This window comes from Genypterus blacodes, unplaced genomic scaffold (genome assembly GCF_046128005.1).
Source record: "Genypterus blacodes isolate CSIRO-AG114 ecotype Tasmania unplaced genomic scaffold, CSIRO-AGI_Gbla_v1 ptg000044l_1, whole genome shotgun sequence".
NCBI lineage: Eukaryota > Metazoa > Chordata > Actinopteri > Ophidiiformes > Ophidiidae > Genypterus > Genypterus blacodes.
Genome location: NW_027466857.1, coordinates 6,203,870 through 6,228,952, shown reverse-complemented (window position 1 = coordinate 6,228,952; position 25,083 = coordinate 6,203,870). Strand labels below are relative to the sequence as shown.

General features: G+C 40.5%; 1 protein-coding gene and 1 pseudogene across 1 annotated transcript; both read right to left on the bottom strand.

The window, feature by feature from the left end:
• Positions 1–2,161: 2,161 nt before the first annotated feature.
• On the bottom strand, positions 2,162–3,487 carry LOC142999521 (uncharacterized; annotated as a pseudogene).
• An 11,707-nt stretch (positions 3,488–15,194) lies between these two features.
• On the bottom strand, positions 15,195–23,434 carry LOC142999643 (uncharacterized). The gene is made up of 4 exons (XM_076149265.1): positions 23,374–23,434; positions 22,915–23,244; positions 22,471–22,827; positions 15,195–15,367 (listed from the first exon to the last, which is right to left on the bottom strand). The coding sequence occupies exons 1-4, from the start codon at positions 23,414–23,416 to the stop codon at positions 15,195–15,197; spliced, it is 903 nt and encodes a 300-aa protein (XP_076005380.1). The 5' UTR covers positions 23,417–23,434.
• Positions 23,435–25,083: the final 1,649 nt, after the last annotated feature.

The following is a 25,083-nucleotide window of genomic DNA, read 5'->3' as shown; positions in this document are numbered from 1 at the left end:
GAAAACAGATAATCTGATCTACAATGTGATGCATCTCTCTCTCACAGAAACAACACATCCAAGCCTGTGGAACAGGCAGACCAGTGGCTGAGAATGACAAGAGGTCAGGTTTACGAGGCAAGTTCAATGTTTGGTTCTTCCAGCATTGCCGTCTACCAAGGCTCAGTTTGCTATAATAACATTGATTTATGGAGTGCCTATGACACCAGCGGAATGAGTTGAGAGGCGAGTGAATGAACATCTTCACAGGTGGCTTAGAATTCCACCAAGCCTCATGTCAGTATGCCTATACATTAAGTCTGGACAGTTACAGCTACCTCTATCATCAATAGTGGAAGAGTTCAAGTGCAGGGTTGACCCAAGCAAGAGGAGAGATATGATCAAAGCTGAGGTCCAATACCTTTAGGAGGAACAGCAAAGGTTAAGGGCCACAGAACTTGCATCACAAGGAGCCTGGACTAAGTGGGAGTTGCAAATGGGGAGGATCATATGGCTCAGTGTACCACACTCTACCAACAGCAACAAGCACAGGTGAGGAAAGACCTGTGCACAGAGAGAGAGAGAGAGAGAGAGAGAGAGAGAGAGACAGAGAGAGGGAGAGAGAGAGAGAGGGTGGGGGGGGGGGCACATTGGCACACATCCTGGCTAGGACTGCACCTAGCCAGGAGAGATATAAACGGCACCAAGACAAAGTCCTCAGAGCACTGGCTGACATATTGGAGCAGGTGAGACAGGAGACAGACTGACCTGCTCCATCCATACAGTTAATCAAGTAAGGGGAGAAGTCACCATCCTCCGCTAACAAGACCAAGAAAGGCCTCCTGCAACTGGCACAATCATGGCAGATGAGGGTGGACCTGGGAAGGATACTACATTTTACCCAGGTCCTCTAAACCACCCTTAGGCCAGAAGTCATTATTTGGTCTAAGCATGTGAAGAGGATCATCCTGATTGAACTGATGGTCTCCTGGAAATAGCAGGAAGGGTCAGGAAGCTGCTCGTAGGTTGGGGGAGGCAGAGGAGCATCTTGTTGGCTTTGGAACACAGGGAGGAGTTGAGCTGGAAGCCATTAGAAGATGGACAGTGACTGTCCATCGCTGCTGACCAACCAACTGGAGGACAAAGAGGTTCAGGGACTGGTTAATTAATTTGGGCGCCACCTGATAACATCTTCTCCTGGCCGAATGCTTCAGTCATAGGCGACTGAATGAATTTAGCATCAAGACGTATCTAATCAGTGAGAAGACATCTGTTGACAGCCTCAACACACAGAGCCTGTTAACCCCCTGGCCTCAGAGCTTTCATTGAGGTCAAACAAGATATGTGCCCAGAGCATACCTCTGTTACGATGGCACTGTCACACTCTGTGTCTGTTTCACAGTATCTACATGTGGCTCAATAATCTGACCTGCAATCCTTTATTTCTACGCTTATGGTATCCCAATATGTTGCACATATCACAACTGATAGCCACATAGAACAAACAGATTGTAGTACACAAGCATTTAAAAACAAAACATTTACATAGTGCAGTTATTGCTGCTGAGTAATCCACTGTTTGACCTGCTAATCCAGTCCAAAAGCTCTGACTGCAGCGTAGATCTGATCTCGCTCTGCTGCTTTTACATCTCTGCTTGCCGTTTTCTTCACGGCAAAGACGACTGCAGAATAATCCCTCATGTCTCTCTATGGACATACAGCACATACATGTCATGCAGTAGCAGTAGTAGTACTAGAAGTCATTGCTACATTTTGTATCGATCCATTATAACTTTCCCTACCTGCTGACTCCATTGATCACCTCTGGCTGCTGCAGTATTTGTTTGCAGCTCTGGATTATGAAATAAGAATGAAAACATGTTAACAGCAGTGAATAAAGATTCATTTAATAGTTATGTTGACCGAGAATCCAGTGAATAAACTGGCAAAAAGGCAACAGTGAGTAGAGAAATACCTTTGCAGCATGCTTTTGTCTTGATGGCTTGAATGAGGGCAGCTATGACAATCACACTTATGGCGGAATAAGCAGAGAAAACAAACTTCCATAAATCTCCAACTGACCATAAGCTGTTTGCTGAAACAAGAGGAACAGAGGAAATAAATATAACATTTTTACTTTGTGCAGAGTTACATTACATTACAGTCATTTAGCAGACGCTTTTATCCAAAGGGACTTCCAATAAGTGCGTTCAACATAGGTAGGCAAAAGAACTTCAGGTCACAAGAAATCGTAAGTTTAGTTGAACCAAAAACTGCAGTCACCTTCAATGTCCAGTTTTGTTCCATTTCCAAACCAAATCTCCCCACATGTGGCCACAGCACAGTAATAAGTCCCAGCATCAGAGGAGCTGACGTTCTTAGAGAAGCTGTAGACGCAGCTCTTTAGAGAAGAAATAGCGCCAGGACTGCTTTCACATCCGTCAGGGGGATTTATGTTTGTGTAGATGATGTCTGGATGGGATTTATCAGAACCAGCTTTGAACCAGAACACACTGCGATCGGGACAGATTTCGTCTTTAGATCCAGAGAGGACCGAACACTGGAGAGACACTGAGTCTCCTGGATGGACTGGATCAGACACTGTGGGCTCTTGCACAATAATCAGGTCGGATGTCCTCAGAGAATTTCCTGCAGTTTGTAAATGAAATGGAAAGAAATGTAGGAATACCAAGGATGTCTTCAGATTTTTAGAAGGATTTCATTACATTTGAATTTAACAGAAACATCATTTTCTCCAATATGTGTATGAGAGGGAAAACTGAGAACCTCAGTAAAATCAGACATCTGAGGCTCTAATTAAAGCTACATGTTACCTTTTACAGACAAATAGGTCCCACTCCACACGGCCTGCCTCCAACTAGAGATCGCACAATGGCTTCGTCCTCTCGGGTTGTCCTCAAAATAGTCAGATTGCTGATATCTTTGACATAGATTGCTTTAAATCTTGACGGCTCAAACATTTGATCAAGTATAGATTCTGAAACAGATTTCATAAGTGTAGAAATCAGTATCAGATTACCACCAGTACTCTGTTTGTACCACTTGATGCGAGTATTGCTGTATTCCTCATCGGTGACAACACACGTAAAGGTTGCAGGTTCACCAAGCTGAACTGTGGTCACTGGCATCAGCGTGTCTGGGTTCAGGGGGAGCAGAACACACAAATACACATTACTATTACAATCACAACAGCGACAAATGTAAAGCTTTTTTGGAATTGGGCCAATGCTGTAATTGGTCATAATTCCTTTACTACACTGTTGAAAAAATCAATAATTGATAGCACATTTTCAAAATGAAAGCATATACTTACATCCCTCATGGATAAGAAGCAGTAGAAGCCATATCAGGATCATCTTGCAATGTTCTCCTGTTAGAAAGCTTTTGTGTATTGCAGCAAGAGAAAGACGGTATGAGATGGCCGAGACAGGAAGCACAACTGAATGGTTTTCACGGAAAATAGGTTTCAGTTGCACACTTCCTGTCACATGCAGCTTCACCAGTACTAAGGTTTTGCAGTCAGCTGAACAGAGGTTTGCCTAGTTAATGGTGAAGCAGTTACTTGTTCCTGCCTGATATCTTGGGTTCATAGATAGAAACTGGGGAAACTTTTGCAAACCTGTTGGTCCAATGCTTATAGTTTGGACAAGGAAGGAAATCACACATGAGCGATCCAAGGAAAAGTAAATCTCAGGCAACAGTTGCCTTCTTATGACAACAGGACGATTTGTCTCATCAGGTCTAATGTGACTTGTAGAATCAAAATGATTTCCCCCTCTATTCCTTGGAATCAGCTGCATCTACCCAGTCCGACCACGCCCACTTGCAACCAGCAGATTTTCCAAGTAAAGTCAAGTCAATTTTATTTGTATAGCCCAATATCACATACAATGTCTCAAAGCGCTTTACAGACCCACAACATCAGGAAAATCCAGCACTCTGCCCAAAGCTCTCTAGGAAGACGAGGAAAAACTGTGGTGAAAACCTTCATGTATAAGGAAAAAAGGAAGAGACCTCAGGAAGGGCAATTACAGTACACACACTCTACTGTCCAGGTATTATTGTACTGTCTGTGCTAGATGCCTTGGTGTTCGCTTCGGTGAGAGCGGCAGGGTGTCTGGGGTTTGTGTTGTCATGTGATTTACTGTTTTTTGTTGTTCTTATGCTGTGTTTGTTCTGATGTGTATGGTTTGGTGTCATCTGACTCAGACTATACCTTTGATGTTTGATATTGGTCTTTATGTGTATAGAGAGGTGTATGCACACGTACACAACAACTTTTTTTAATTTAAATAACTTTTTAGACCACTACATGTTATGTTTTTTGTTTAGAAAGGCCTGACCAGGGCCTGGGGTTGCAAATTAGCCATCTGGCTAGAAACCTTTCATGTAACACATCTACATACTCTGTTATGCATTGATTTGTGATGGCTATGTGTGTAATAATGTGCGCTGCATTGTCCCTGAAAAAAAATAAACTAATAATAATAATTTCAAGAGAGATTCCCTCTCTGCAGACGGCTGGGTGTGCAATAGGAACTTCCAGTGTGGTTACACAGAGGTACAAAAAATAGGCATGCAAGGCAATACACACAAACATGCATTAGAAAATAACATGCAAGAAAGAGATGAGAAAGAGAAAGAAAGCACAATACAGTCCTATTATTCAGAGTCTCTCTCCTGGGGCAGCAGTTCATGTAGTTGGGGAGCAGTCCAGGAGGATGTTGCTGTGTGTGTGCGTGTGCGTGTCATTACAAACATGAGACCAAACCACAAAGCCTTTGTTCATTGAACCAGTGTAAGAAGTAACCTTTGCTTATTCTGTCTCTGTGCACAATAACAATAAGGAGAAAAAAAAGTATAAAATCCATCAACAATGCGGTCATATTTTATCCAACTGCTGCATTTATGTGCTGAACAAAATGTGTAGATGATGAACCAATAAATCACATTTTAAACCTTTCTACAATCAAAATAAAACATGTCATGACTGAACGGTAAAGATTCATTACAATAAAGTGTTAAATCGAATACTTGAGTGTGTATTACACAGAGATAGACAGACGGACAGACAGACAGGTTGGACGGTCCATTGATAGAAATAGTTTTTTTCAAGAGTAGATCTGGTTAGATTAACAAAGAGCCCATTTGGACGCATGGAATATATTTTTGGGTTAATTGAGATTAAACTTGGTTAAAAAATGATGATGATGATGAGGTGATTAATTTCACTGGAAAACCTTCACATCAGAGTAGACGCTCTCCTCCCCCGCAGCTGCTGCATCTCTCCTCAGGCCTTTGTCTGGCTTCCTCCCGGCAAACCTTGGTGCTGCATAAACCAAAGAGTCCTCGCCTCTCTGTGGGGAAAAATGAAAAAAAAAAAACAATTTATATCACACTCAGCATATACACACATAAATGACAATGAAAATACATTCATGATGTTTCCATCATCAAATTCCTTACCTGCGGACTTTGCGGATCACTGTCTGTTGTTGCCGTCCGTGTTTGCCGTGAAAAGCAGGCTGGATTATAGAATGACAAAAACAATCAGCAAAATTGATGAAACTTCATAGCTGTGCAATATCAATCCAGAGAAGTCTAGTGAGTCAAAAGCCTTTTTACTACATTGGGGTATGCTTGAGTTTGCTTACCGTCGCAACAATCAACCCCTTTGTTCCTCAGTGCGTAAATGAGAAAAACTACAACGATCAGACTCAGGATCAAAGCAGCAGACAACAGGAACAGAATGGAACTGGTCGTCTGTGAATCTGCATCTTCTGAGAAAAGGGACAAATGAAAATGTAGCTTTGATGATGTTTTATTAGTTGATCATTGATTTTCTTGACTTTCCATAACTTCAAATAGAATCCTTGACAGGCAGATTCCTGTTTGATATGATAGTCACCTTTAATGTCCAGTTTTGTTCCATTTCCAAACCAAATCTCCCCACATGTGGCCACAGCACAGTAATAAGTCCCAGCATCAGAGGAGCTGACGTGCTTAGAGAAGCTGTAGACACAACTCTGTACAGGGGGCATCAGGCCCTTCTGACATTCATCACCACCCTTTCCATGAGCATAAATCAAACTGGGGTTAGATCCATTTGATCCGGCTTTAAACCAGTACATGCGGTCTTCTGGACAGGTTTTTTCCTCATCGTAAGTGACTGAACACTGGAGGGTCACAGAGTCTCCTGGACGGACTGGATCGGGTGGGAAAATGACAGCTTTGATATCACGTTCTGGCCCTGGGAAACAAAAAAATAAGCAATGAAAATGTTCCTACTCTCTGTTGAGTCAGGCATCATTCAGTGTGAACATATTCATTGTGATGAATTTGCTCGCTCAGAAATCAAGTTCATGTCCAGCAAAAACAGAGATTAAAAATGTTGCTTCATCATCATCAATCTGTTTACCTTTGACTCTCAGAAGTGTTGCATTCAAAATTGCTATGTTGAGTGTAGCGACTTCTGTACAGTAGTAAAAAGCAGCATCACTTCTCCTTATTTTTTTTATTTGAATAGTAAAGGATCCAGAATTTTGCTTTACTGTAATGTTAGGGCTAAATACCCTGGGAAAGCCATACTCAAATGTGTGAGCGATTGTTAAAACTTCAGGCAGGTTTCCAGTCACAAGCTTCATCCACATTAACACTCCTGACTTAGCAGAGTTGCGTGTACATGTTAGAGTCACATCGTCTCCAGCACCAACAGTTTTTGTCACAAAGCTTTGACTGTCTGATCCTGAAAAACAAATGAAATGCAATAAGTAACAAAGATTTTATAAACTGTACATCCCCACCTGCTTTACTGTACAAGGGAAAACAATGCCTAAGATATAGCAAGCTTGAACATGAAAGTTCTACATATACTGTACTTACGGCCACTTGAGAGGACAAGTGCTATGCACAATACAACCAGCATTTTCTGGTTGATCCACAGCACACAGTGGGTAAATTAGAATGTGCTGCAAAACAATTAATGTTAATGAGACTATATCAAAGGGGAGGGAACAATCAGAAGGGAGGGAGCAACTTAACATCCATCTGATTGGCTGCTTTTTTCAGTGTATTAAACATACAGGCTGTAGTGGCAATGCTTAATATCAGCTCAGTGTTTTTAATATACACATGTGACAGTGCTTTCATCATATTTTGTTTGTGTTCTGATGATTTCATTGTGTTCAAAGTCGCTGTTTGAATTGTTGCGCTATTTGGTCCAGAACAATTTGCAGGTGGAAGGAGACGGTATTCATTAAAGCTTTACATATTTGACTGTGTTGATTAACACAAGTCAAGACAACATCCTTACAAGCTCAGAATAATAGGATTAACTTAATACAACTTCAACAAGGCATGTTTAAGTTAAGCCATGTGTGCCTTATGAACCTGCCTTGTGAACTGTGGTTACTACTTTAAGCCTCTCAGCTTTGACGTGTGTATTCTACCTTCACCATCTCCTTACACACTGCTGCCATCTTTTGGCAGGAACAACCTCTAACAGACCAGCAGCTTTAATCATATTAACAAGATGCGTTACTTGTTCAGACATTCAGAGAGGACAGTAATTACAATCTAATCAGATAAGGAAGATTAAATGTATATTTATCTCATCAATGTTTATTTCAAGAAGTTCAAAGTCTGCAGGAAAAGAAAAACAAAAAGACCAATAACACTTAGAAAAACTAACAATAACCATGTTCACTCACTCATACACTGATGGCAGGGACATACTACACACGGCACCAACCAGCACATCAGGAGCAGTGAGAGGTTCAATGTCTTGTTAAGGAACAATGACAGGCTGGAACTGAACCAGACAACTGATCCAGAGCCAGGCTGCCCCATGTTGATCTGAACTCAGACATGGATGTCAGTGTAGTTTCAATGGCAGTTTAAGTTTAACATTCAACACAAGCAAGATCCATTAACATCACTAACCCAAATTAGATCCTGACTGAAGAATCAACACCAGGCAATAATTGGTGGTGAAAGCAGATAACTGAAAACAACTTATTGTGATAAAGGCCACATTTGCAAGGGTTATCTACAACAAACACAAAGCAGACATAGAGACACTTACTAGGCACTAATGAAGTAGCTCAAGGTACAAACAAGGAATCTGGGCAACTGACAGCAGAAAACAGGATCCACAATAGGAGAAAACAAGAAACAGGGACCACGACTGGAACAACAGAACAAGATAACAAGACAAACTGGCAAAGGGTAACACAAAATGGAGTCTAAACACACTTGGAAAACAATGAGGGAATCAGAAGTGTGAGGCTGAAGAGACAACTGATGGGTAGACAAAGACATGTGACAGGAGGTGAACATGAACAAAGGGAAACCAATGAGACACAGGTGAAACCAATAAGGGAGGGGGGGCAACAATCATCAAGGGCAAAGAAATGAGAACAGAAGGGAGAACAAAAAATTAAACAGGAGACCAGACAAACGCAAGTATCATGAAAGCTCACACTTACAGATAGAGAGAGATAGAGAGACTGAAAGTTTAGACACCATTGACTGACTACAGGAGATTTGTGAAATTAGCTATGAAATGCCATGTAAATAAAGCTTGTTTATCCATATAAATATACATATCCATTAGAATTGGACATGAACATTATGTCCTACGTTCATTGCTGTTTGTTTCCCATGCAGTCTGAACTCTCCCCCTGTAACTACATGCAGAAGTCATGTTAAGCTGCAAAGTTAATGTAAAACACTTGGCCTGGCTCTCCTGTACTGGCTCACCCTGTCAGTTCAGGTGCCACTATCTAACTACACCATCTGTGTTATTGATGCTGGGCTCTTTAGATTGTATTTGGAAATGTAATCTTCACCATGAACACGTCTATTCATATCCATTTTTGATCATCCAAAATTCACAATTTTAGCTTCAGAAATGTGGAAAACATTTCTTTACACAGACAGGAAACGTTTCTCGCATGTGCTTCATTTTATCACAACTCTTTTATTGAAGACTTCACTCAAGCTATTAGTTAGTTACAAAGGTATGGTATCATTAAAGGCCGAACTATTAAATTGGGTCATTTTGAAGAACAATGTTACAGTAAAATGTGATCTTCTGTGCTGAAGTAATGAGACTCCACCTTAAGTTCTGACTCTAGCGTAGGTGCTTTCTGCCTCAGCGGCTCTCACAGGCCTTTCTCCTGCATCACCAAAGTTCCTCCTGGTGAAGTCTGTTGCAGAATAAACCAACAGGTCCTCATCTCTCTGAGGAAATACAGACAAATGTTGTCAGAGTGAAAAACTTACACACAGCAACCCCACCCAAAGATAGCAGGTCAAGAAACGATCTGTGTATAGGCAGCAACAGGATGTGTGGTGAAGTACAAGATGGTGCGAAGGCTTCAGCAGGACTCATTTACTTTACCTGCTTGCTTTAGTTTTAGCTTGGTTGAATATGACATGTGAACATGAAACAGCTAAGCATCGTCCCCTGTCACTAATGTAACCAGGTGTAAGAGGAGAGACAATAATGGGTCTCTCAGAAACAGTGAACCATCACACGATCAGACACGACAGTATGTGAGGCTTATAAAGGGTTTCACCCAGCATGAATACTTTTGATACTCGATACAAAGCTTTGTGTGGTTAAACAGGCCAGATTGTATTTGATTCTTCCATCTGGAAATGATAATGATAGAATCCATGATTTGGATTCGATTTTTTCACAAATGGTTGATGAAAATGAAGAGATTTAAAGAGTGACACTCAAGAGGCAGGTTAGATACAAATATATGTATAGTTCTGGCATAATTATTGAAATGAGCATCTTTTAAATGAGTAAAACAAGGACCAAATCTTTGAAATTAACCTTTAAAATAGATCAGAAATTTCTAATAGTACATTTAAAACATATGTCTTGTCAAGTTGGCTCACTTAAGCATATCACGTTAGTTTGCCGTGTGAGTAAATTTTCCTTTACAGTTACCAGACAAAAGCAGGTCAGTGTGGTCAAAAGCAGTTAGATTGTGGTGGGTGGTGGGATTTATTTAGCCCAAAGAAGAAGAAGAAGAAGAAGAAGACTGCTGCAATGCAAAAGCTCAGTGACAAACAGATGAACTATGGGAGAGTTTGTCTCACTGTCCTGCCCCTAATTATCAACTCATATAGTTTATGAATAATACTGTTGTCTAATCCTTATCTTGTCTAAAAGGGTTAAAAAAAAAAAGTCAGACCACTTCCTGACATTAAAACTGAGAACATGACAGGAAGAAGAGCTCAGTTCACTTCACACCTTTTTGACAGGCAGCAGCAACAATGCTCAACGTGTTTGTCAGGGAGCCAGTAACTGTGTGTGTGTGTGTGTGTATGTGTGAGTGCCTGCGTGTGTGTATGTTATGTGCGAGAGTGTGTGTGTGTGCATGCATGTGTGTATGAGTCATACAAACAGTGTCGTCCATACAAAGCAGGACAAAATGCATTTATTTCATTGTATGTCTACTTATCTAATGTTTTTCATGAAATAAGGTTATCTATTAATGTCATCTAAACCTGTACAATTATTTATCAACCTGAGGAAAATCTTCATTGCTTGTATAATCGGGTTACAGCATCATATTGCCGTTTATGACGGGACTCCAGGCTCCAACAGAGGACTGAAGTGAGATGCTGCTGTGACACGCAGAATGAAAGCAAAGTGAGAGAATGAAATGGTTCCGTCATATAGTTTTCGACCAGAAGATGGCAGTCATGTTAAAAAATTAGATGATGTAACAGATATGCACATAATTAACACATATCAAAGATGAAGTGACAGAAAAATGAAGAGATTAGTGAGAGATGGAGTTTAAGTGGATTAAATGCAAAAGTTATGCAAAATAAAAATGCAGATGCATTATTCAAATGCAAATCATCTATGGCATAAAACATGGCCGTTGTTTTATATTGAGGAATCCATACATTCATATAAGAATTCAATATTAAACTATTTTCTATGGTTGCACTTCACTTCTAATTACCTTCATGTCCAAGGACTCTAGTCTGGACGTGAAGCTGAAGTCCAAATTGGCGGATGGTCAACAAACTGAAGAGTGACCTCATCACAGCTTGTGACAGGCCAGCAACTAAACAGAGGCACTGTTGAAGTGCCAGGAAGTGGCAATGGAGTTAATGTCAGGAAGTGGTGTGAGCTTTTTTTCAACCCTTTAGACAAGGTTAAACAGATTAGACAACAGTAGTATTCATAAACAATAAAAATTGATTATTAGGGGCAGAAGACAAACTCTTCCACACACTAACATTACTTGTGTGAGCAAACCTTGATCTATTATAAAGATATGGTTGTCACTCATTAAGGTGTTTTTAAGGCTCTATATTTACATGAATTAATGGTGAAAAGGTCTGGCAAAAAGATGTGGAAACATGGATTCTATCATTATAAATTTCAAATACGAACTGGCCTGTTTATAGTCTAATACTCACTGTGGGCAAGACACTATGTAAGTCTCACATACTGTCGTGTCCGATTGTGTGATGGTTCACACAATATTGTCTCTGCTCTTGCACCTGGTTACATTAGTGACAGGGGACAATGCTTAGCTGTGGAATCACATTCATATGATTGAGATGGAGCACAGTCTCATGTGGTCAGGTCATATTCAACTAAGATAAAAACTAAAGCAAGCAGGCAAACTAAATGAATCCTGCTGAAGCCTCCCCACCCTGTTGTACTTTACCCCACATCCTGTTGATGCCTATACACAGATCTATTCTGAGGAAACACACTTGGTGGTCGGCCAGAGGTGAAAGAGATGGCCAACCACAGCATACATGTACAAGCGTAGCTGCTGCATGTGGCTTTGCTATTTGTTTCCATGGCAGATCAACTTGAGTTTTGACTTCAACACTGTACAACTTTGCAAAGTAATTTCGGCCACTAGTTCTGAAAAACAAGCAACACGCAAGAGTGAACGCATTGACAAAGAAAAGCTGAAACGTGGGTCATCCCCAAGAGCTGAAGCTAGAAAGTTCACTGCAGGCACGCGCGCACGCGCGCACGCACGCACGCACGCACGCACGCACGCACGCACGCACGCACGCACGCACGCACGCACGCACACACACACACACACCTTATATATCCCCGGCATCCCGGGCCCCGTGTTATCAAATACCGGTACAGGTGCCGGTATATATACACCTATATATACAGTATATGCTGGTTGATATGACGATGTATATATGCTGGTTTTATATATCCCCGGCACCGGGCCCCTTGTTATTAAACACCGGTACCGGTAGAAGTCATTAACAGCTGTCAGTCAATCAAACTTTATACATTGATATATGGTCACAAATGTCCTACAAAATATTTGAACATTAACATTATGAGTTGGCAGAAAAATGCTTCGATTTGAAATTCAGACAGTGATAGAAGAGAGAGAGAGAATAAGGTTTGTAGCAGAATATTTGCAGTTACAACATTTAAAAGCCTGTTGGATTGAAGACTATCTGGTAAATGCTTGTTTTGGGGCACCTTTTCCTGGTAATGTCGTCGGTCTTGTGACGTCACCGTCACCTGAAGGCCAGCACTACCTTTACTTCGTTTTTTTCATTCTGCTAGTTGTAGCGAGGTGAATGTTACACATATGATAACTGATTGTAGAATCGAGTACACAAGCATATACATAGTAGAGTAATTGCTGCCGAGTAATCCACTGTTTGACCTGCTAATCCAGTTCAAGAGCTCTGACTGCAGCGTAGATCTGATCTCGCTCTGCTGCTTTTACATCTCTGCTTGCAGTTTTCTTCACAGCAAAGACGACTGCAGAATAATCCCTCATGTCTCTCTATGGAAATACAGCAGATACATGTCTAAGTAGAAATAGCAGAAGTCATTGCTTCAATTTGTATCAATCTATTTACGGGGGCGGCAGTAGCTCAGTCTGTCCAATGAGCTACTCCAATGTGTCAGTGATTGCTAAAACTTCAGGCAGATTTCCAGTCACAAGCTTCATCCACATTAACACTCCTGACAGTGCAGAGTTGCGTGTACATGTTAGAGTCACATCGTCTCCAGCACCAACAGTTTTTGTCACAAAGCTTTGACTGTCTGATCCTGAAAAACAAATTAAATACAGAGTAGTAAAAGATTTTATAAACTGTACCTCACCACCTGTTTAACTGTACAAGGAAAGAAAATTTCTAATATACATAATATAGCAACATATAAGTTCTACATTTACTGTACTTACTTACTTGAGAGAACAAGCACTATGCACAATTCAATAAGCATTGTTTGGTTGATCCACAGCACACAGTGGGTAAATTGGAATGTGCTGCAAGACGATTATTGTTAATGAGACTTTATCAAAGGGGAGGGAGCAATCAGAAGGGAGGGAGCAACTTATCAATCTGATTGGCTGCTTTCTTCAGTGTATTAAACATACAGGCTGAAGTTGCAATGCTTAATATCAGCTCAGTGTTTCTTCATTCTTGTGCTTTTGTGTTTATTCATGCTGGGTGAAACCCTTTATAAGTCTCAAATACTATTGTGTCCGAGCAGAATCTCATGTCCACGTGTAGTATTTAATAAAGATAAAACTAAAGCAAACTAAATGAAGCCTTCCCACCCTCTTGTACTTCACCCCACATCCTGTTGATACATGTACACGGACCTATTTTGAGGAAACACTCATGATGGTTGGCCAGAGGTGAAAGAGATGGCCAACCACAGTTTACAAGTACAAGTGAGCTGCTGCATGTGGCTTTGCTATATGTTTCCATGGCAAACAAACTTGAGTTTCAACATCAGCTTCACACCCTGCTGTGAGATGACACAGTTGAACAGTTGCACAAAAAAATCTCTTAAACAAAATATTCTAATAAAGGATTTTGAGAGAAAAATGTGTACTTATAACATAAGAAGGTGAGTGGCTTTGGATCTGTCTAATATTCAGTTACATTAGAAGCATAACGAGCAGGTGGTGCAGGGGTTAAACATTCACCCCCACTGCAGAGACGCATGTTTGTCTCCCTGCAGCACCAAACAAATATACATTACTCATTGTGAATAAACACATTACACGTACACGCTTATGTGTGAATGTCTGAACACATTCAGACCAGAAAGTGAGCAAGAGCTGGTGAGATTGAAACTACTTTGCTCTGCTCAGTATTTGAAATATCTGTCGTATCAGTAAAAGTAATTGGTTACAGGTAGAGCAGTACAGATACTCCAATCTAGAGTGATCTAAAATGTCTAGGTGGTGTGATGCAACACATCCAAGTCAGTGGAACAGGCAGACAAGTGGCTGAGAAAGATCGAGGGCTCAGGTTTACCAGGCAAGTTCAAAGTCTGGTAAGAAGTGACTCAGACATCCGTTGAAGGAGTCAAGAGGGGAGTATAATAAACATCTTCACAGGTGGCTTGGAATTTCACCAAGCTGACACATCAGTGGCACAGGCAGAGACATACTGAGGTGGTAACACACTTTAGGGACATGTGCATGGGGACAATTCCAACTACCCACTTCCAGCAGTAGGGGAAAGCAAACCCAAGGCAAAAGAGAGACATGATCCAAGCCGAGGTCCGACACCTGGAGGAGGAAGGGCAAAGGTCAAGGGCCCTCGAACTTGAATCACAAGAAGCCTGCACTCAGTGGGAGTTGCCAATGTGGAAGACCACATGGCCCATGCTTTGGAGGCTTCCACATCTATTTCCTTCTCTCATCAGTGTTTGGCACTGTCCAAACACCAATGAAGCTCCCCAGGTGGGGAAAGAGTTATGCACTTAGCCAGGGCTAGATATACCAAGAAAAGTTCCTCAGATTACTGGCTGACATCTTGGAGAAGGTGAGACAAAGGACGGACACATCCATACAGTTCATCAAGTAAGGGGAGAAGCCACCATCCTCCTCGAACAAGACCAAGAAAGGCCTCCTGCAACTGGTACAGTCATGGGAGATGAGGGTGGACCTGGGAACGATACTACACTATCCCCCTTCTAAACATCTCTAAGGCCTGATGTCATCATTTGGTCTAAGCAGGTGAAGAGGATCATCCTGATTGAACTCACGGTCTTGTGGGAAGACAGATGGAAAGACACCCCAGAGAGGAAGGCCACCAAGTACCAGGATCTGGTCCAACAGTGCAGAGACAGAGGATGGCAGGCATGGCTACTTCCAGTGGAGGTTGGCCAAAGGGGTTTCCCCGCACAGTCAGCATGGAAGCTGCTTACAGTCTGGGAATAGCAGGAAGGATCGGGAAGATAGCTGCTTGTAGGTTGGGGGAGGCAGAGGAGCATCTTGTTGGCTCTGGAACGGGAGGGAGGAGTCGAGACAGAAGCCATTAGAAGATTGACAGTGACTGTCCATCACTGACGACCCACCAACTGGAGGACATAGAGGTTCAGGGTCGAATTGTTGAATAGATTTGGGCGCCGCCTGATAACATCTTCTCCTGGCCAAAAGCTTCAGTCATAGGCAAGTGACTGAATGTACCTAGCATCAAGACGTATCTAATTAGTGGGAAGACATCTTGTGGGATTAGCAGCCCCAATGCTGGCCTCTTTCTGGGTATTATGGCCTTCCCTGGTCTTACCCTCAGAAATAGGACTTGGAGTGCTCCTTCAGTCTGCTGGCAGAGCTTCCAGCCATGTATCACTTGAATGTAGCAAGGTAGCTACATCAGACACAGGAGCTGCTGTGCACACCAGCCTCTCACATCCTATAGTTATGTCTCCTCTGTTTTGCATCCGTCAGGATGTGAAACAGACCGGGCGCTTTTGTGTAGACACATCGTCTACACGTTTGTGTAGATGATGTCTGGGTGGGTTTTACCAGAACCAGAACGCACTGCGATAGGGACACAGTTGTGTGACAATATTCACTCTATAAACCTTGATATTCTGCAACCCAAATGCATTTACAACTATGGCCAAAACACAAATGACTTAGATACAACAATTTCATCAAATTTCGTACTGCTAACAGCTTTAGCGTAATACTCATTCTTGCTCGATATCTTGGGTTCATAGATAGAAAGTGAGAAAATGTTCGCAGAGTAGTCTATTGGTCCAATGCTTATAGTTTGAACAAGGAAGGAAATCACACGAGCTATCCAATGAATATATTTTGCAACAGTTGCCTAAGATTTACTTTTCCTTGGAAAATCTTTAAAAGGTAGTTGGGATTTCATGTCAGACTCGAATTCCCTTGGGTCTATCTGCATCCATTCACATAGGCCGCGCCCATTTATGTGTAAATACATTTTCTCTCCTCCTACAATTTTAGCCCAATTATCACAACATTGTACATACGTGTTACATTAATGTCTAAGCCGGACAAAAGACATTTTGATCGCTAGGATTGTGCATCGGCGCCTATGTTTGCTTGATGCAAGAGTTCATTCAGTCTTATGTCTTGCCAACAACTGCTGTGGGCGTGTCACATCTCTCCCAGTAACAATTTGAGAATATAATTATTAGAGTATTTTTGGACAGAAGCTGTAAAAAAAAAAAAATCAGAAAGCACAAACTTTATATAAATGCTCCTATGCAGGTCCAGTTGTTGGACTACAGACCTCTTTTTAGCTTAAGAATATTACACACATGAGGCCAAACCACAAAGCCTTAATTCAGCTTAAGAACAAGTCCCCTTTGTTACTGTGTCTGTACACAATAACAAATAAAAATATATTTGATATAATCCATCAACAATGTGGTAAAATTTTTCCGGACAGACTCCTTTTCTTTTGCAATGCGACACTTGCACCTGTGCTGCATTTATGTGGGTACCCTCATGTGTAGACGATGAAGCTATAACTCACATTTTATTAGCAAAACTCTTTCATTCTACAATCAAAATAAAACATGTCATGACCGAACGGTAAAGACCCATTACAATAAAGTGTTAAATCCAATACTTGAGTATGTATTACACTGAGATAGACAGACAGGTTGGTCGGTCCATTGATAGATTTTTTTTTGGTAAATTCATTCTAAAAGACTAAAGTATAAATTTACAAAAAGCTCATTTGGCAATATAATTTTTGGTTAAATCATGACTGATTTCATTGGAAAACCTTCACATCAGAGTAGACGCTCTCCTCCCCCGCTGCAGCTGTATCTCTCCTCAGGCCTTTGTCTGGCTTCCTCCTGCCAAACCTTGGTGCTGCATAAACCAAAGAGTCCTCGCCTCTCTATAAGGAAATATGGAAATATAAAACAAAAACCCCAATATAAATAATTTCAGCATATACATATCTAAATGACAATGAAAAAACAATCATGTCATTTCTATCGTCACATTTCTTACCTGCTGACCTTGCTGATCACTGTTAGTTGTTGCCGTCCGTGTTTGCCGTGAAAAGCAGGCTGAATTATAAAATCACAAAAACAGTCACCAAAATGGATGTAATTTCATAGCTGTGTTTAGGGAATAAGTGTTGATATCAATCCAGAGAAGTTGATTAAATCAAAACCCTTTTTACTACATGGGGTACGCTTGAGTTTGCTTACCGTCGCCACAATCAAACCATTTGTTCTTCAGTGCGTAAATGAGAAAAACTACAACGATCAGACTTAGGATCAAAGCAGCAGACAACAGGAACAGAATGGAACTGGTCGTCTGTGAATCTGCATGACAAGAAAAGAGATAAATAAATGTGAAAGTTGAGTAAGAATATAATGATTTGATTTTGGTGGTTAAATTGTTTTTCCTGACTGAATAGAATGCACAATAGGCAGATTCCTGATTGATATGATAGTCACCTTCAATGTCCAGTTTTCTTCCATTTCCAAACCAAATCTCCCCACATGTGGCCACAGCACAGTAATAAGTCCCAGCATCAGAGGAGCTGACGTTCTTGGAGGTGTTGTAGAAACAACTCTGTACAGGGGGCATGAGGGGCTTCTGACATTCATCACCACTGTTTCCATGAGCGTAAATCAAACTGGGGTTAGATTCATCTGATCCGACTTTAAACCAGTACATGCGGTCTTCTGGACAGGTTTTTTCCTCATAGTAAGTGACTGAACACTGGAAAGTCACAGAGTCTCCTGGACGGACTGGATCAGGTGAGAAAATGACAGCGTTGATATCACGTCCTGGCCCTGGGAAACAAAAAACAAGCAATGAAAATGTTCCTACTGTCTGCAATGAAAATGAAATTGTACTGCAGTAAGAACGCATAGTATGAAGCAACATGAAATACATCCAACCTGTGTCCAAAATCCAATCCTGTTCAAAAATAATTTGGGTTTATATTTGAGAAAGCACAACGTAACCTTTATTTCTTAATAATTACATCAGTTTTGAAAGATATTACAAACACACAAATTGAGGCAGCCATCATTCAGTGTGATCATGCATGTTATGTGATGAATTTGCTTGCTCAGAAATCAAGTTAATGCCCAGCAAAAACAGAGATTAAGAATTTAGCTTCATCATCATCAATCTGTTTACCTTTGACTCTCAGAAGAGTTGCATTCAAAATTGCTGCGTTGAGTCCAGCGACTTCTTTACAGTAGTAAAAAGCAGCATCACTTCTCCTTATATTTTTCATTTGAAGAATAAAGGATCCCCTGTAATGCTCTACTGTAATGTCAGGGCCAAGTACTCTGGCAAACCCAGAACCAAATGTGTCAGTGATTGCTAAGATTTCAGGCAGGTTTCCAGTCACAAGCTTCATCCACATTAACACTCCTGACTGTGCAGAGTTGCGTGTACATGTTAGAGTCACATCGTCTCCAGCACCAACAGTTTTTGTCACAAAGCTTTGACTGTCTGATCCTGAAAAACAAATCAAATACAGAGTAGTAAGTAAGAAAGATTTTATAAACTGTACATCACCACCTGCTTTACTGTACAAGGGAAAACAATGCCTAAGACTTAGCAAGCTTGAACATGAACGTTCTACATATACTGTACTTACGGCCAATTGAGAGAACAAGCGCTATGCACAATACAATCAGCATTTTCTGGTTTATCCACAGCACACAGTGGGTAAATTGGAATGAGCTGCAAGACGATTAATGTAAATGAGACTATATCAAAGGGGAGGGAACAATCAGAAGGGAGGGAGCAATTTAACATCAATCTGATTGGCTGCTTTCTTCAGTGTATTAAACATACAGGCTGTAGTTGCAATGCTAATATCAGCTCAGTGTTTTTAATATACACATGTGACAGTGCTTTCACCATCATTTTGTGTGCTTTTGTGTGCTGATGATTTCATTGTGTTCAATGTCTCTGTTTCAATTGTTGCACTATTTGGTCCAGAACAATTTGCAGGTGGAAGGAGACAATATTCATTCAACCTTGTCATACTCGAATGTGTTGATCAACACAAGTCAAGACAGTAGTTGGGAGGCAGTAGCTCAGTGAGTAGAGCCTCCGCTTGGGAACCGGAGGGTTGCCGGTTCGAGGTGCCCCTGAGCAAGGCACCAAACCCTCAATTGCTCCCCCCTCTGCGAAGGGTGGTAATGTAATGTAAGTCGCTTTGGATAAAAGCGTCTGCAAAATGGTCGTAAGACAACATCCCAACAAGCTCAGAATAATAGGATTTAACTTAATATAACATCAAGATGGCATGTTTAAGTTAAGCCCCTGGGTGAACTGTGGTTACTACTGTTAGGCCTCTCAGCTTTGACCTGTGTATTCTACCTTCACCATCTCCTTACACACTGCTGCCATCTTTTGGCAGGAAGAAGCTCTAACAGACCAGCAGCTTTAATCATAATTAACAAGATGTTTGACTAGTTCAGACATTCAGAGATGACAGCAATCACAATCTCATCAGATAAGGAAGATTAAATGTATATTTATCTCATCAATCTCTATTTCAAGAAGTTCAAAGGATGCAGGAAAAGAAAAACAAAAAGACCAATAACACTTAGAAAAACTAACAATGACCATGTTCACTCACTCATACACTAATGGCAGGGACATACTACGCTCGGCACCAACCAGCACATCAGGAGCAGTGAGAGGTTCAATGTCTTGTTAAGGAACAATGACAGGCTGGAACTGAACCAGACAACTGATCTACCATCCAGAGCCAGGCTGCCCCATGTTGCATCTGAACTCAGACATGGACGTCAGTGGAGTTTCAATGGCAGTTTAACATTGAACATAAGAATCATCCATTAACATCACTCACCCAAATCAGATCCTGACTGAAGAATCAACACCAGTCAATCATTGGTGGTCAAAGCAGATATTTGAAAAAATCTAATTGTGATACAAGCACCAACTTCTGCATGAATATACTTTTGCAACATGAAATTCCAAACTAAGCTCCATATTCAACTAAAAAATGACCTATAAAATTTTCAGAACTTCAATCTTCCAATTGTTACATGTATAAATTGTTTTAGGCCACATTTGCAAGGGTAATCCACAACAAACACAAAGCAGACATATAAACACTTACTAGGCACTAATGAAGAAGCTCAAGGTACAAAGGAGGAATCCAGAAAACGACAGCAGAAAACAGGATCCACACCAGGAGAAAACAAGAAACAGGGCCCATAACTGGAACAACAGAACAAGATAACAACACAAACTGGCAAAGGGTAACACAAAATGGAGTCTAAACACACTTGGACAACTGATGGCTAGACAAAGACATGTGACAGGAGGTGAACATGAACAAAGGGAAACCAATGAGACACAGGTGAAACCAATAAGGGAGGGGGGGCAACAATCATCAAGGGCAAAGAAATGAGAACAGAGGGGAGAACAAAATAAAACAGGAAACCAGACAAACGCAAGTATCATGAAAGCTCACACTTACAGATAGATAGATAGAGAGAGAGACTGAAAGTTTAGACATCATTGACTGACTACAGGAGATTTTGTGAAATTAGCTATGAAATGCCATGTAAATAAAGCTTGTTTATCCATATAAATATACATATCCATTAGAATTGGACATGAATATTATGTCCTACGTTCATTGCTGTTTGTTTCCCATGCAGTCTGAACTCTCCCCCTGTAACTACATTCAGAAGTCATGTTAAGCTGCAAAGTTAATGTAAAACACTTGGCTGGGCTCTCCTGTACTGGCTCACCCTGTCAGTTCAGGTGCCACTATCTAACTACACCATCTGTGTTATTGATGCTGGGCTCTTTAGATTGTATTTGGAAAACTAATGTACACTAGGAACACGTCTATTCATATACATTTTGGATCACCCAAAATTCACAATTTAAGCTTTAGAAATGTGGAAAACATTTGTAAAGACAGGAAACATTTCTCTCATCTGCTTCATTTTTCATCTCTTTTATTAAAGACTTCACTCGAGCTATTAGTTAGTTACAAAGGTACATTATCACCAAATTTGGTCATTTTGCAGAACAATGTCACAGTAAAATTTGATCTTCCAAGCTGAAGTAATGAGACTCCACCTTAAGTTCTGACTCTAGCGTAGGTGCTTTCTGCCTCAGCGGCTCTCACAGGCCTTTCTCCTGCATCACCAAAGTTCCTCCTGCTGAGGTCTGGTGCAGAATAAACCAACAGGTCCTCATCTCTCTGAGGAAATACAGACACATGTTATCAGAGTGAAGAACTTACACACAGAAACCCCACCCAAAGTTAGCAGGTCAACTGTCAACTCAGAGTCTACTGTTGCTATTTCAGTCACGCAAGAATGGAGTTTAATGAGAGCATGTAAGTGACCTCAATAATTATTTTGTGAAAGAAATATTTAATAACTGGGTCTGAGGGGTTAAATGGTTCCTTCCATCTTCCATCAACATGTAATAACATGACAAAATTTGTATTTGAGAGATTCTCTTTAATTTTAGTGTGTGCCTATTTTAGTCATTGACAATCATAGTATTTGACAATATTTTAACGTTTATTAGGATTTTAATGTCCAGCTCGGGACATCAAATGACAAACCCCGAAATCTCAAGTTAATGTCAAACAATTATTGTCCCTTTGAAATAAACTATTACTACTTTGAAATAAATATATTTTATTTCTCACCTGCTGACTTTGCTGATCAGCACCGAATGTTGCAGCTGGAATATAAAATGAACAAGCAGTCAGTAATAATACTACAAGTGTTCAAGGTTCATTGCTTGATTTACTGAAGACATTAAACCAATTTAGTTCCTACAAAATACTGTTAGAGTGTGTGTGTGTGTGTGTGTGTGTGTGTGTGTGTGTGTGTGTGTGTGTGTGTGTGTGTGTGTGAACTCTTACCTTTGCAGCAGTGACGTGTTTTTTTCTTCATGTTGTAAATGAGGAGAGCGATCACAATCAAACTAACGGCCAAAGCAGCAGATATCAGTGGCACCATCATATTGACCTCAAATGCCTGCGTGCTGCTTCCTACAATGAAAATTCACAATGAGTAAAGTATAATGATAATATAAGTTTGCCTTTTGATGATATTTAGATAGTTATATAAACCTCAGTGAATTTTATATGACTCAGTATGCACATATATCTCCATTTTTCCAATTAACAGAACAATGTATTTACCTTCAGGGTTCAGTTTTGTTCCATTTCCAAACCAAATCTCCCCACATGAGGCCACAGCACAGTAATAAGTCCCAGCATCAGAGGAGCTGACGTGCTTAGAGATGTAGTAGACACAACTCTGTGGAGAGCCTCTCTCAACACGTCTCTCACACTCATCACCACTGTTACCATGAGCATGAATGAAACTGGGATGAGATCCATCTGATCTGGCTCTGAACCAGAACACACTGTCCTCTCCTGGACAGAGTTTGTCCTCAGAATCAATGAGCACCGAACACTGGAGAGTCACTGAGTCTCCTGGATGGGCTTGGTCAGATGGAAACGTCTGAATGCCAGCATTGATATCAGGATCTGCTCCTGGGTCAAACAAAAGAAGAGACAATTTGTGTATAAAATCTAAAGTAATTCCATAAGATCTGTTTGAATTCTGAATTGTGTGTTTACCTTTGATTTTTAGACATGTTGCATTCAAGACTGTCATGTTGATGTTGTCTGCTTTTAAACAGCAGTAAACTCCAGAATCACTCATCTTTGTTTTATTAATATGCAGAACAAAGCTTCCAGGCTCTTGTTTTGCTGTAAAGTGAGGTGTTGTATCAGAAACATTATAATCAAAGTAATGTGTTCCTCCTAAAACTTCTGGAAATTTTCCAAAAGCAAGTCTGATCCAAAATAAGTGTGCTCCAAACCAAGACTTATCCCGGATACAAGTTAAGGTCACAGGTTCTCCAACTCGAACAGTTTTTGTGTCAAAGCTTGGCGCATCTTTACATTCTGTAAAACAAATGAAAGACACGCTGTGATTAAGGAGCAACATTCAACCTAATCACTGTCAGAAAATTACAGTAATTGAAAAAATATAGTAAAAATATAGTAAAAAAGAAAATCTTTTCCCATACTTACGCCCAGTTCGGAGAATGAGAATGATAGAAAGTATAACCAGCATCCTCTGATTGATTCTCTTCAAACTGCACTGACAGATGATTCATGTTCGATGTGTTAATATCAAATGGGAGGGAACAATCTCAAGACTAATCTGATTGGCCTGCTGGCATGTTTGTGTTTTGCACAGCACTGCCACAGTGGAAACAATCGCAACCAAAGTTTCCAAACTAAACTAAAGAAACAACACAAGCAGCAAATGATTAAATGTTGAATTGATGTTTGCATGATTTAGTTTCTATCATTGACACTTGACTTGAGAATGAAACACACTAAAGCAATGTTTTCTATGTGTTTTTTTCACATAACCCCTTTCTGCTGAAGGTCTGAAAATTTCCTCCAAGCTGTTGAAGATTCTTGTCTCATTGCTGTCTTAATTTGGACTTCACCTGTTGGATTCTCTGCATGTCTAGACTAGAGTCCTTAAACATGATGGCAATTAGAAATTAAGTGCAACCACATAAACCTGAGAATTAAATTAGATTAATTATGAATGTATGGCTCCCCCAATGTAAAATATTGGCAATGTTGTATTTCATAGATGATTTCTCACTGATCTCTGATCTTTTCCATCTTTGATGTCTGTAAATTTGTTACATCAGCTACTTTTTTTAAAATATGACTGCCCTCTTCTGGTGTAAAACTATCTGACACAGAAGACAAAGTTTCACGAACCCATCCCATGGGGTCCCATCATAAACTGGCAATATGATGCTGTTACAGGATTATACAAGATTGAAGATTTTATAGTTGTTCAATATCTGTACAGGGTTAGATAACATTAATAGACTATTCCCTCGTATCATTGATAAACAATTACAGCACTGGCATTAAGACACACACACACACACACACACACACACACACACACAAATGTAGACGTACACAAAAATACACACACACGCACAAATGTAGACATACACAAAAATACACACACACACACACAGCAACAGGCACCCTGACAAACACTATATGGAATGTTTAGCATCGTTGCGGCTGTCTGTCAAAAAGGTGTGAACTGAACTGGGCTCTTCTTCCTGTCATGTTCTACTAAAGAACATTTTTTGTTTTAATGTCAGGAAGTGGTCTGACTTTTTGACCTTAATGGAATTTTCATTCTCAATAGATTTGTTGAAGAAAATAAACATTCTTTTGCAGTGTTTCACTATTTCACAAATGTTAATTACATAGATTTGGTGCCAGACGTACTCATTTAAAAGATGTTTATCCAAATGTAAGTGTTGATGTCTGTGAGGGTTCTCAGTCATTCAGGTCATGGTATCCAAGGAAAAGTTAATCTTTAGCAACTGGACTTGACAATGCTTAGCTCTTTCATGTCCACATGTCATATTCAACAAAGCTGAAACTAAAGCAAGCAGCAACTCCTGCTGAAACCTCCCCACCCTGTTGTATTTCACCACACATCCTGTTGATGCCTATACACAGATCTATTCTGAGTAAACACACTCGGTGGTCGGCCAGAGGTGAAAGAGATGGCCAACCACACAAGCGTAGCTGCTGCATGTGGCTTTGCTATTTGTTTCCAAATCAACTTCAACTTTGTACAGTGCTGTGAAACGACACCAGAACTGACACTCAGACAACCTAAAAAAAAAATATTTCCATTATATCGTTTGCGTGAATGAATGTACATATAACATAAGAAGGTGA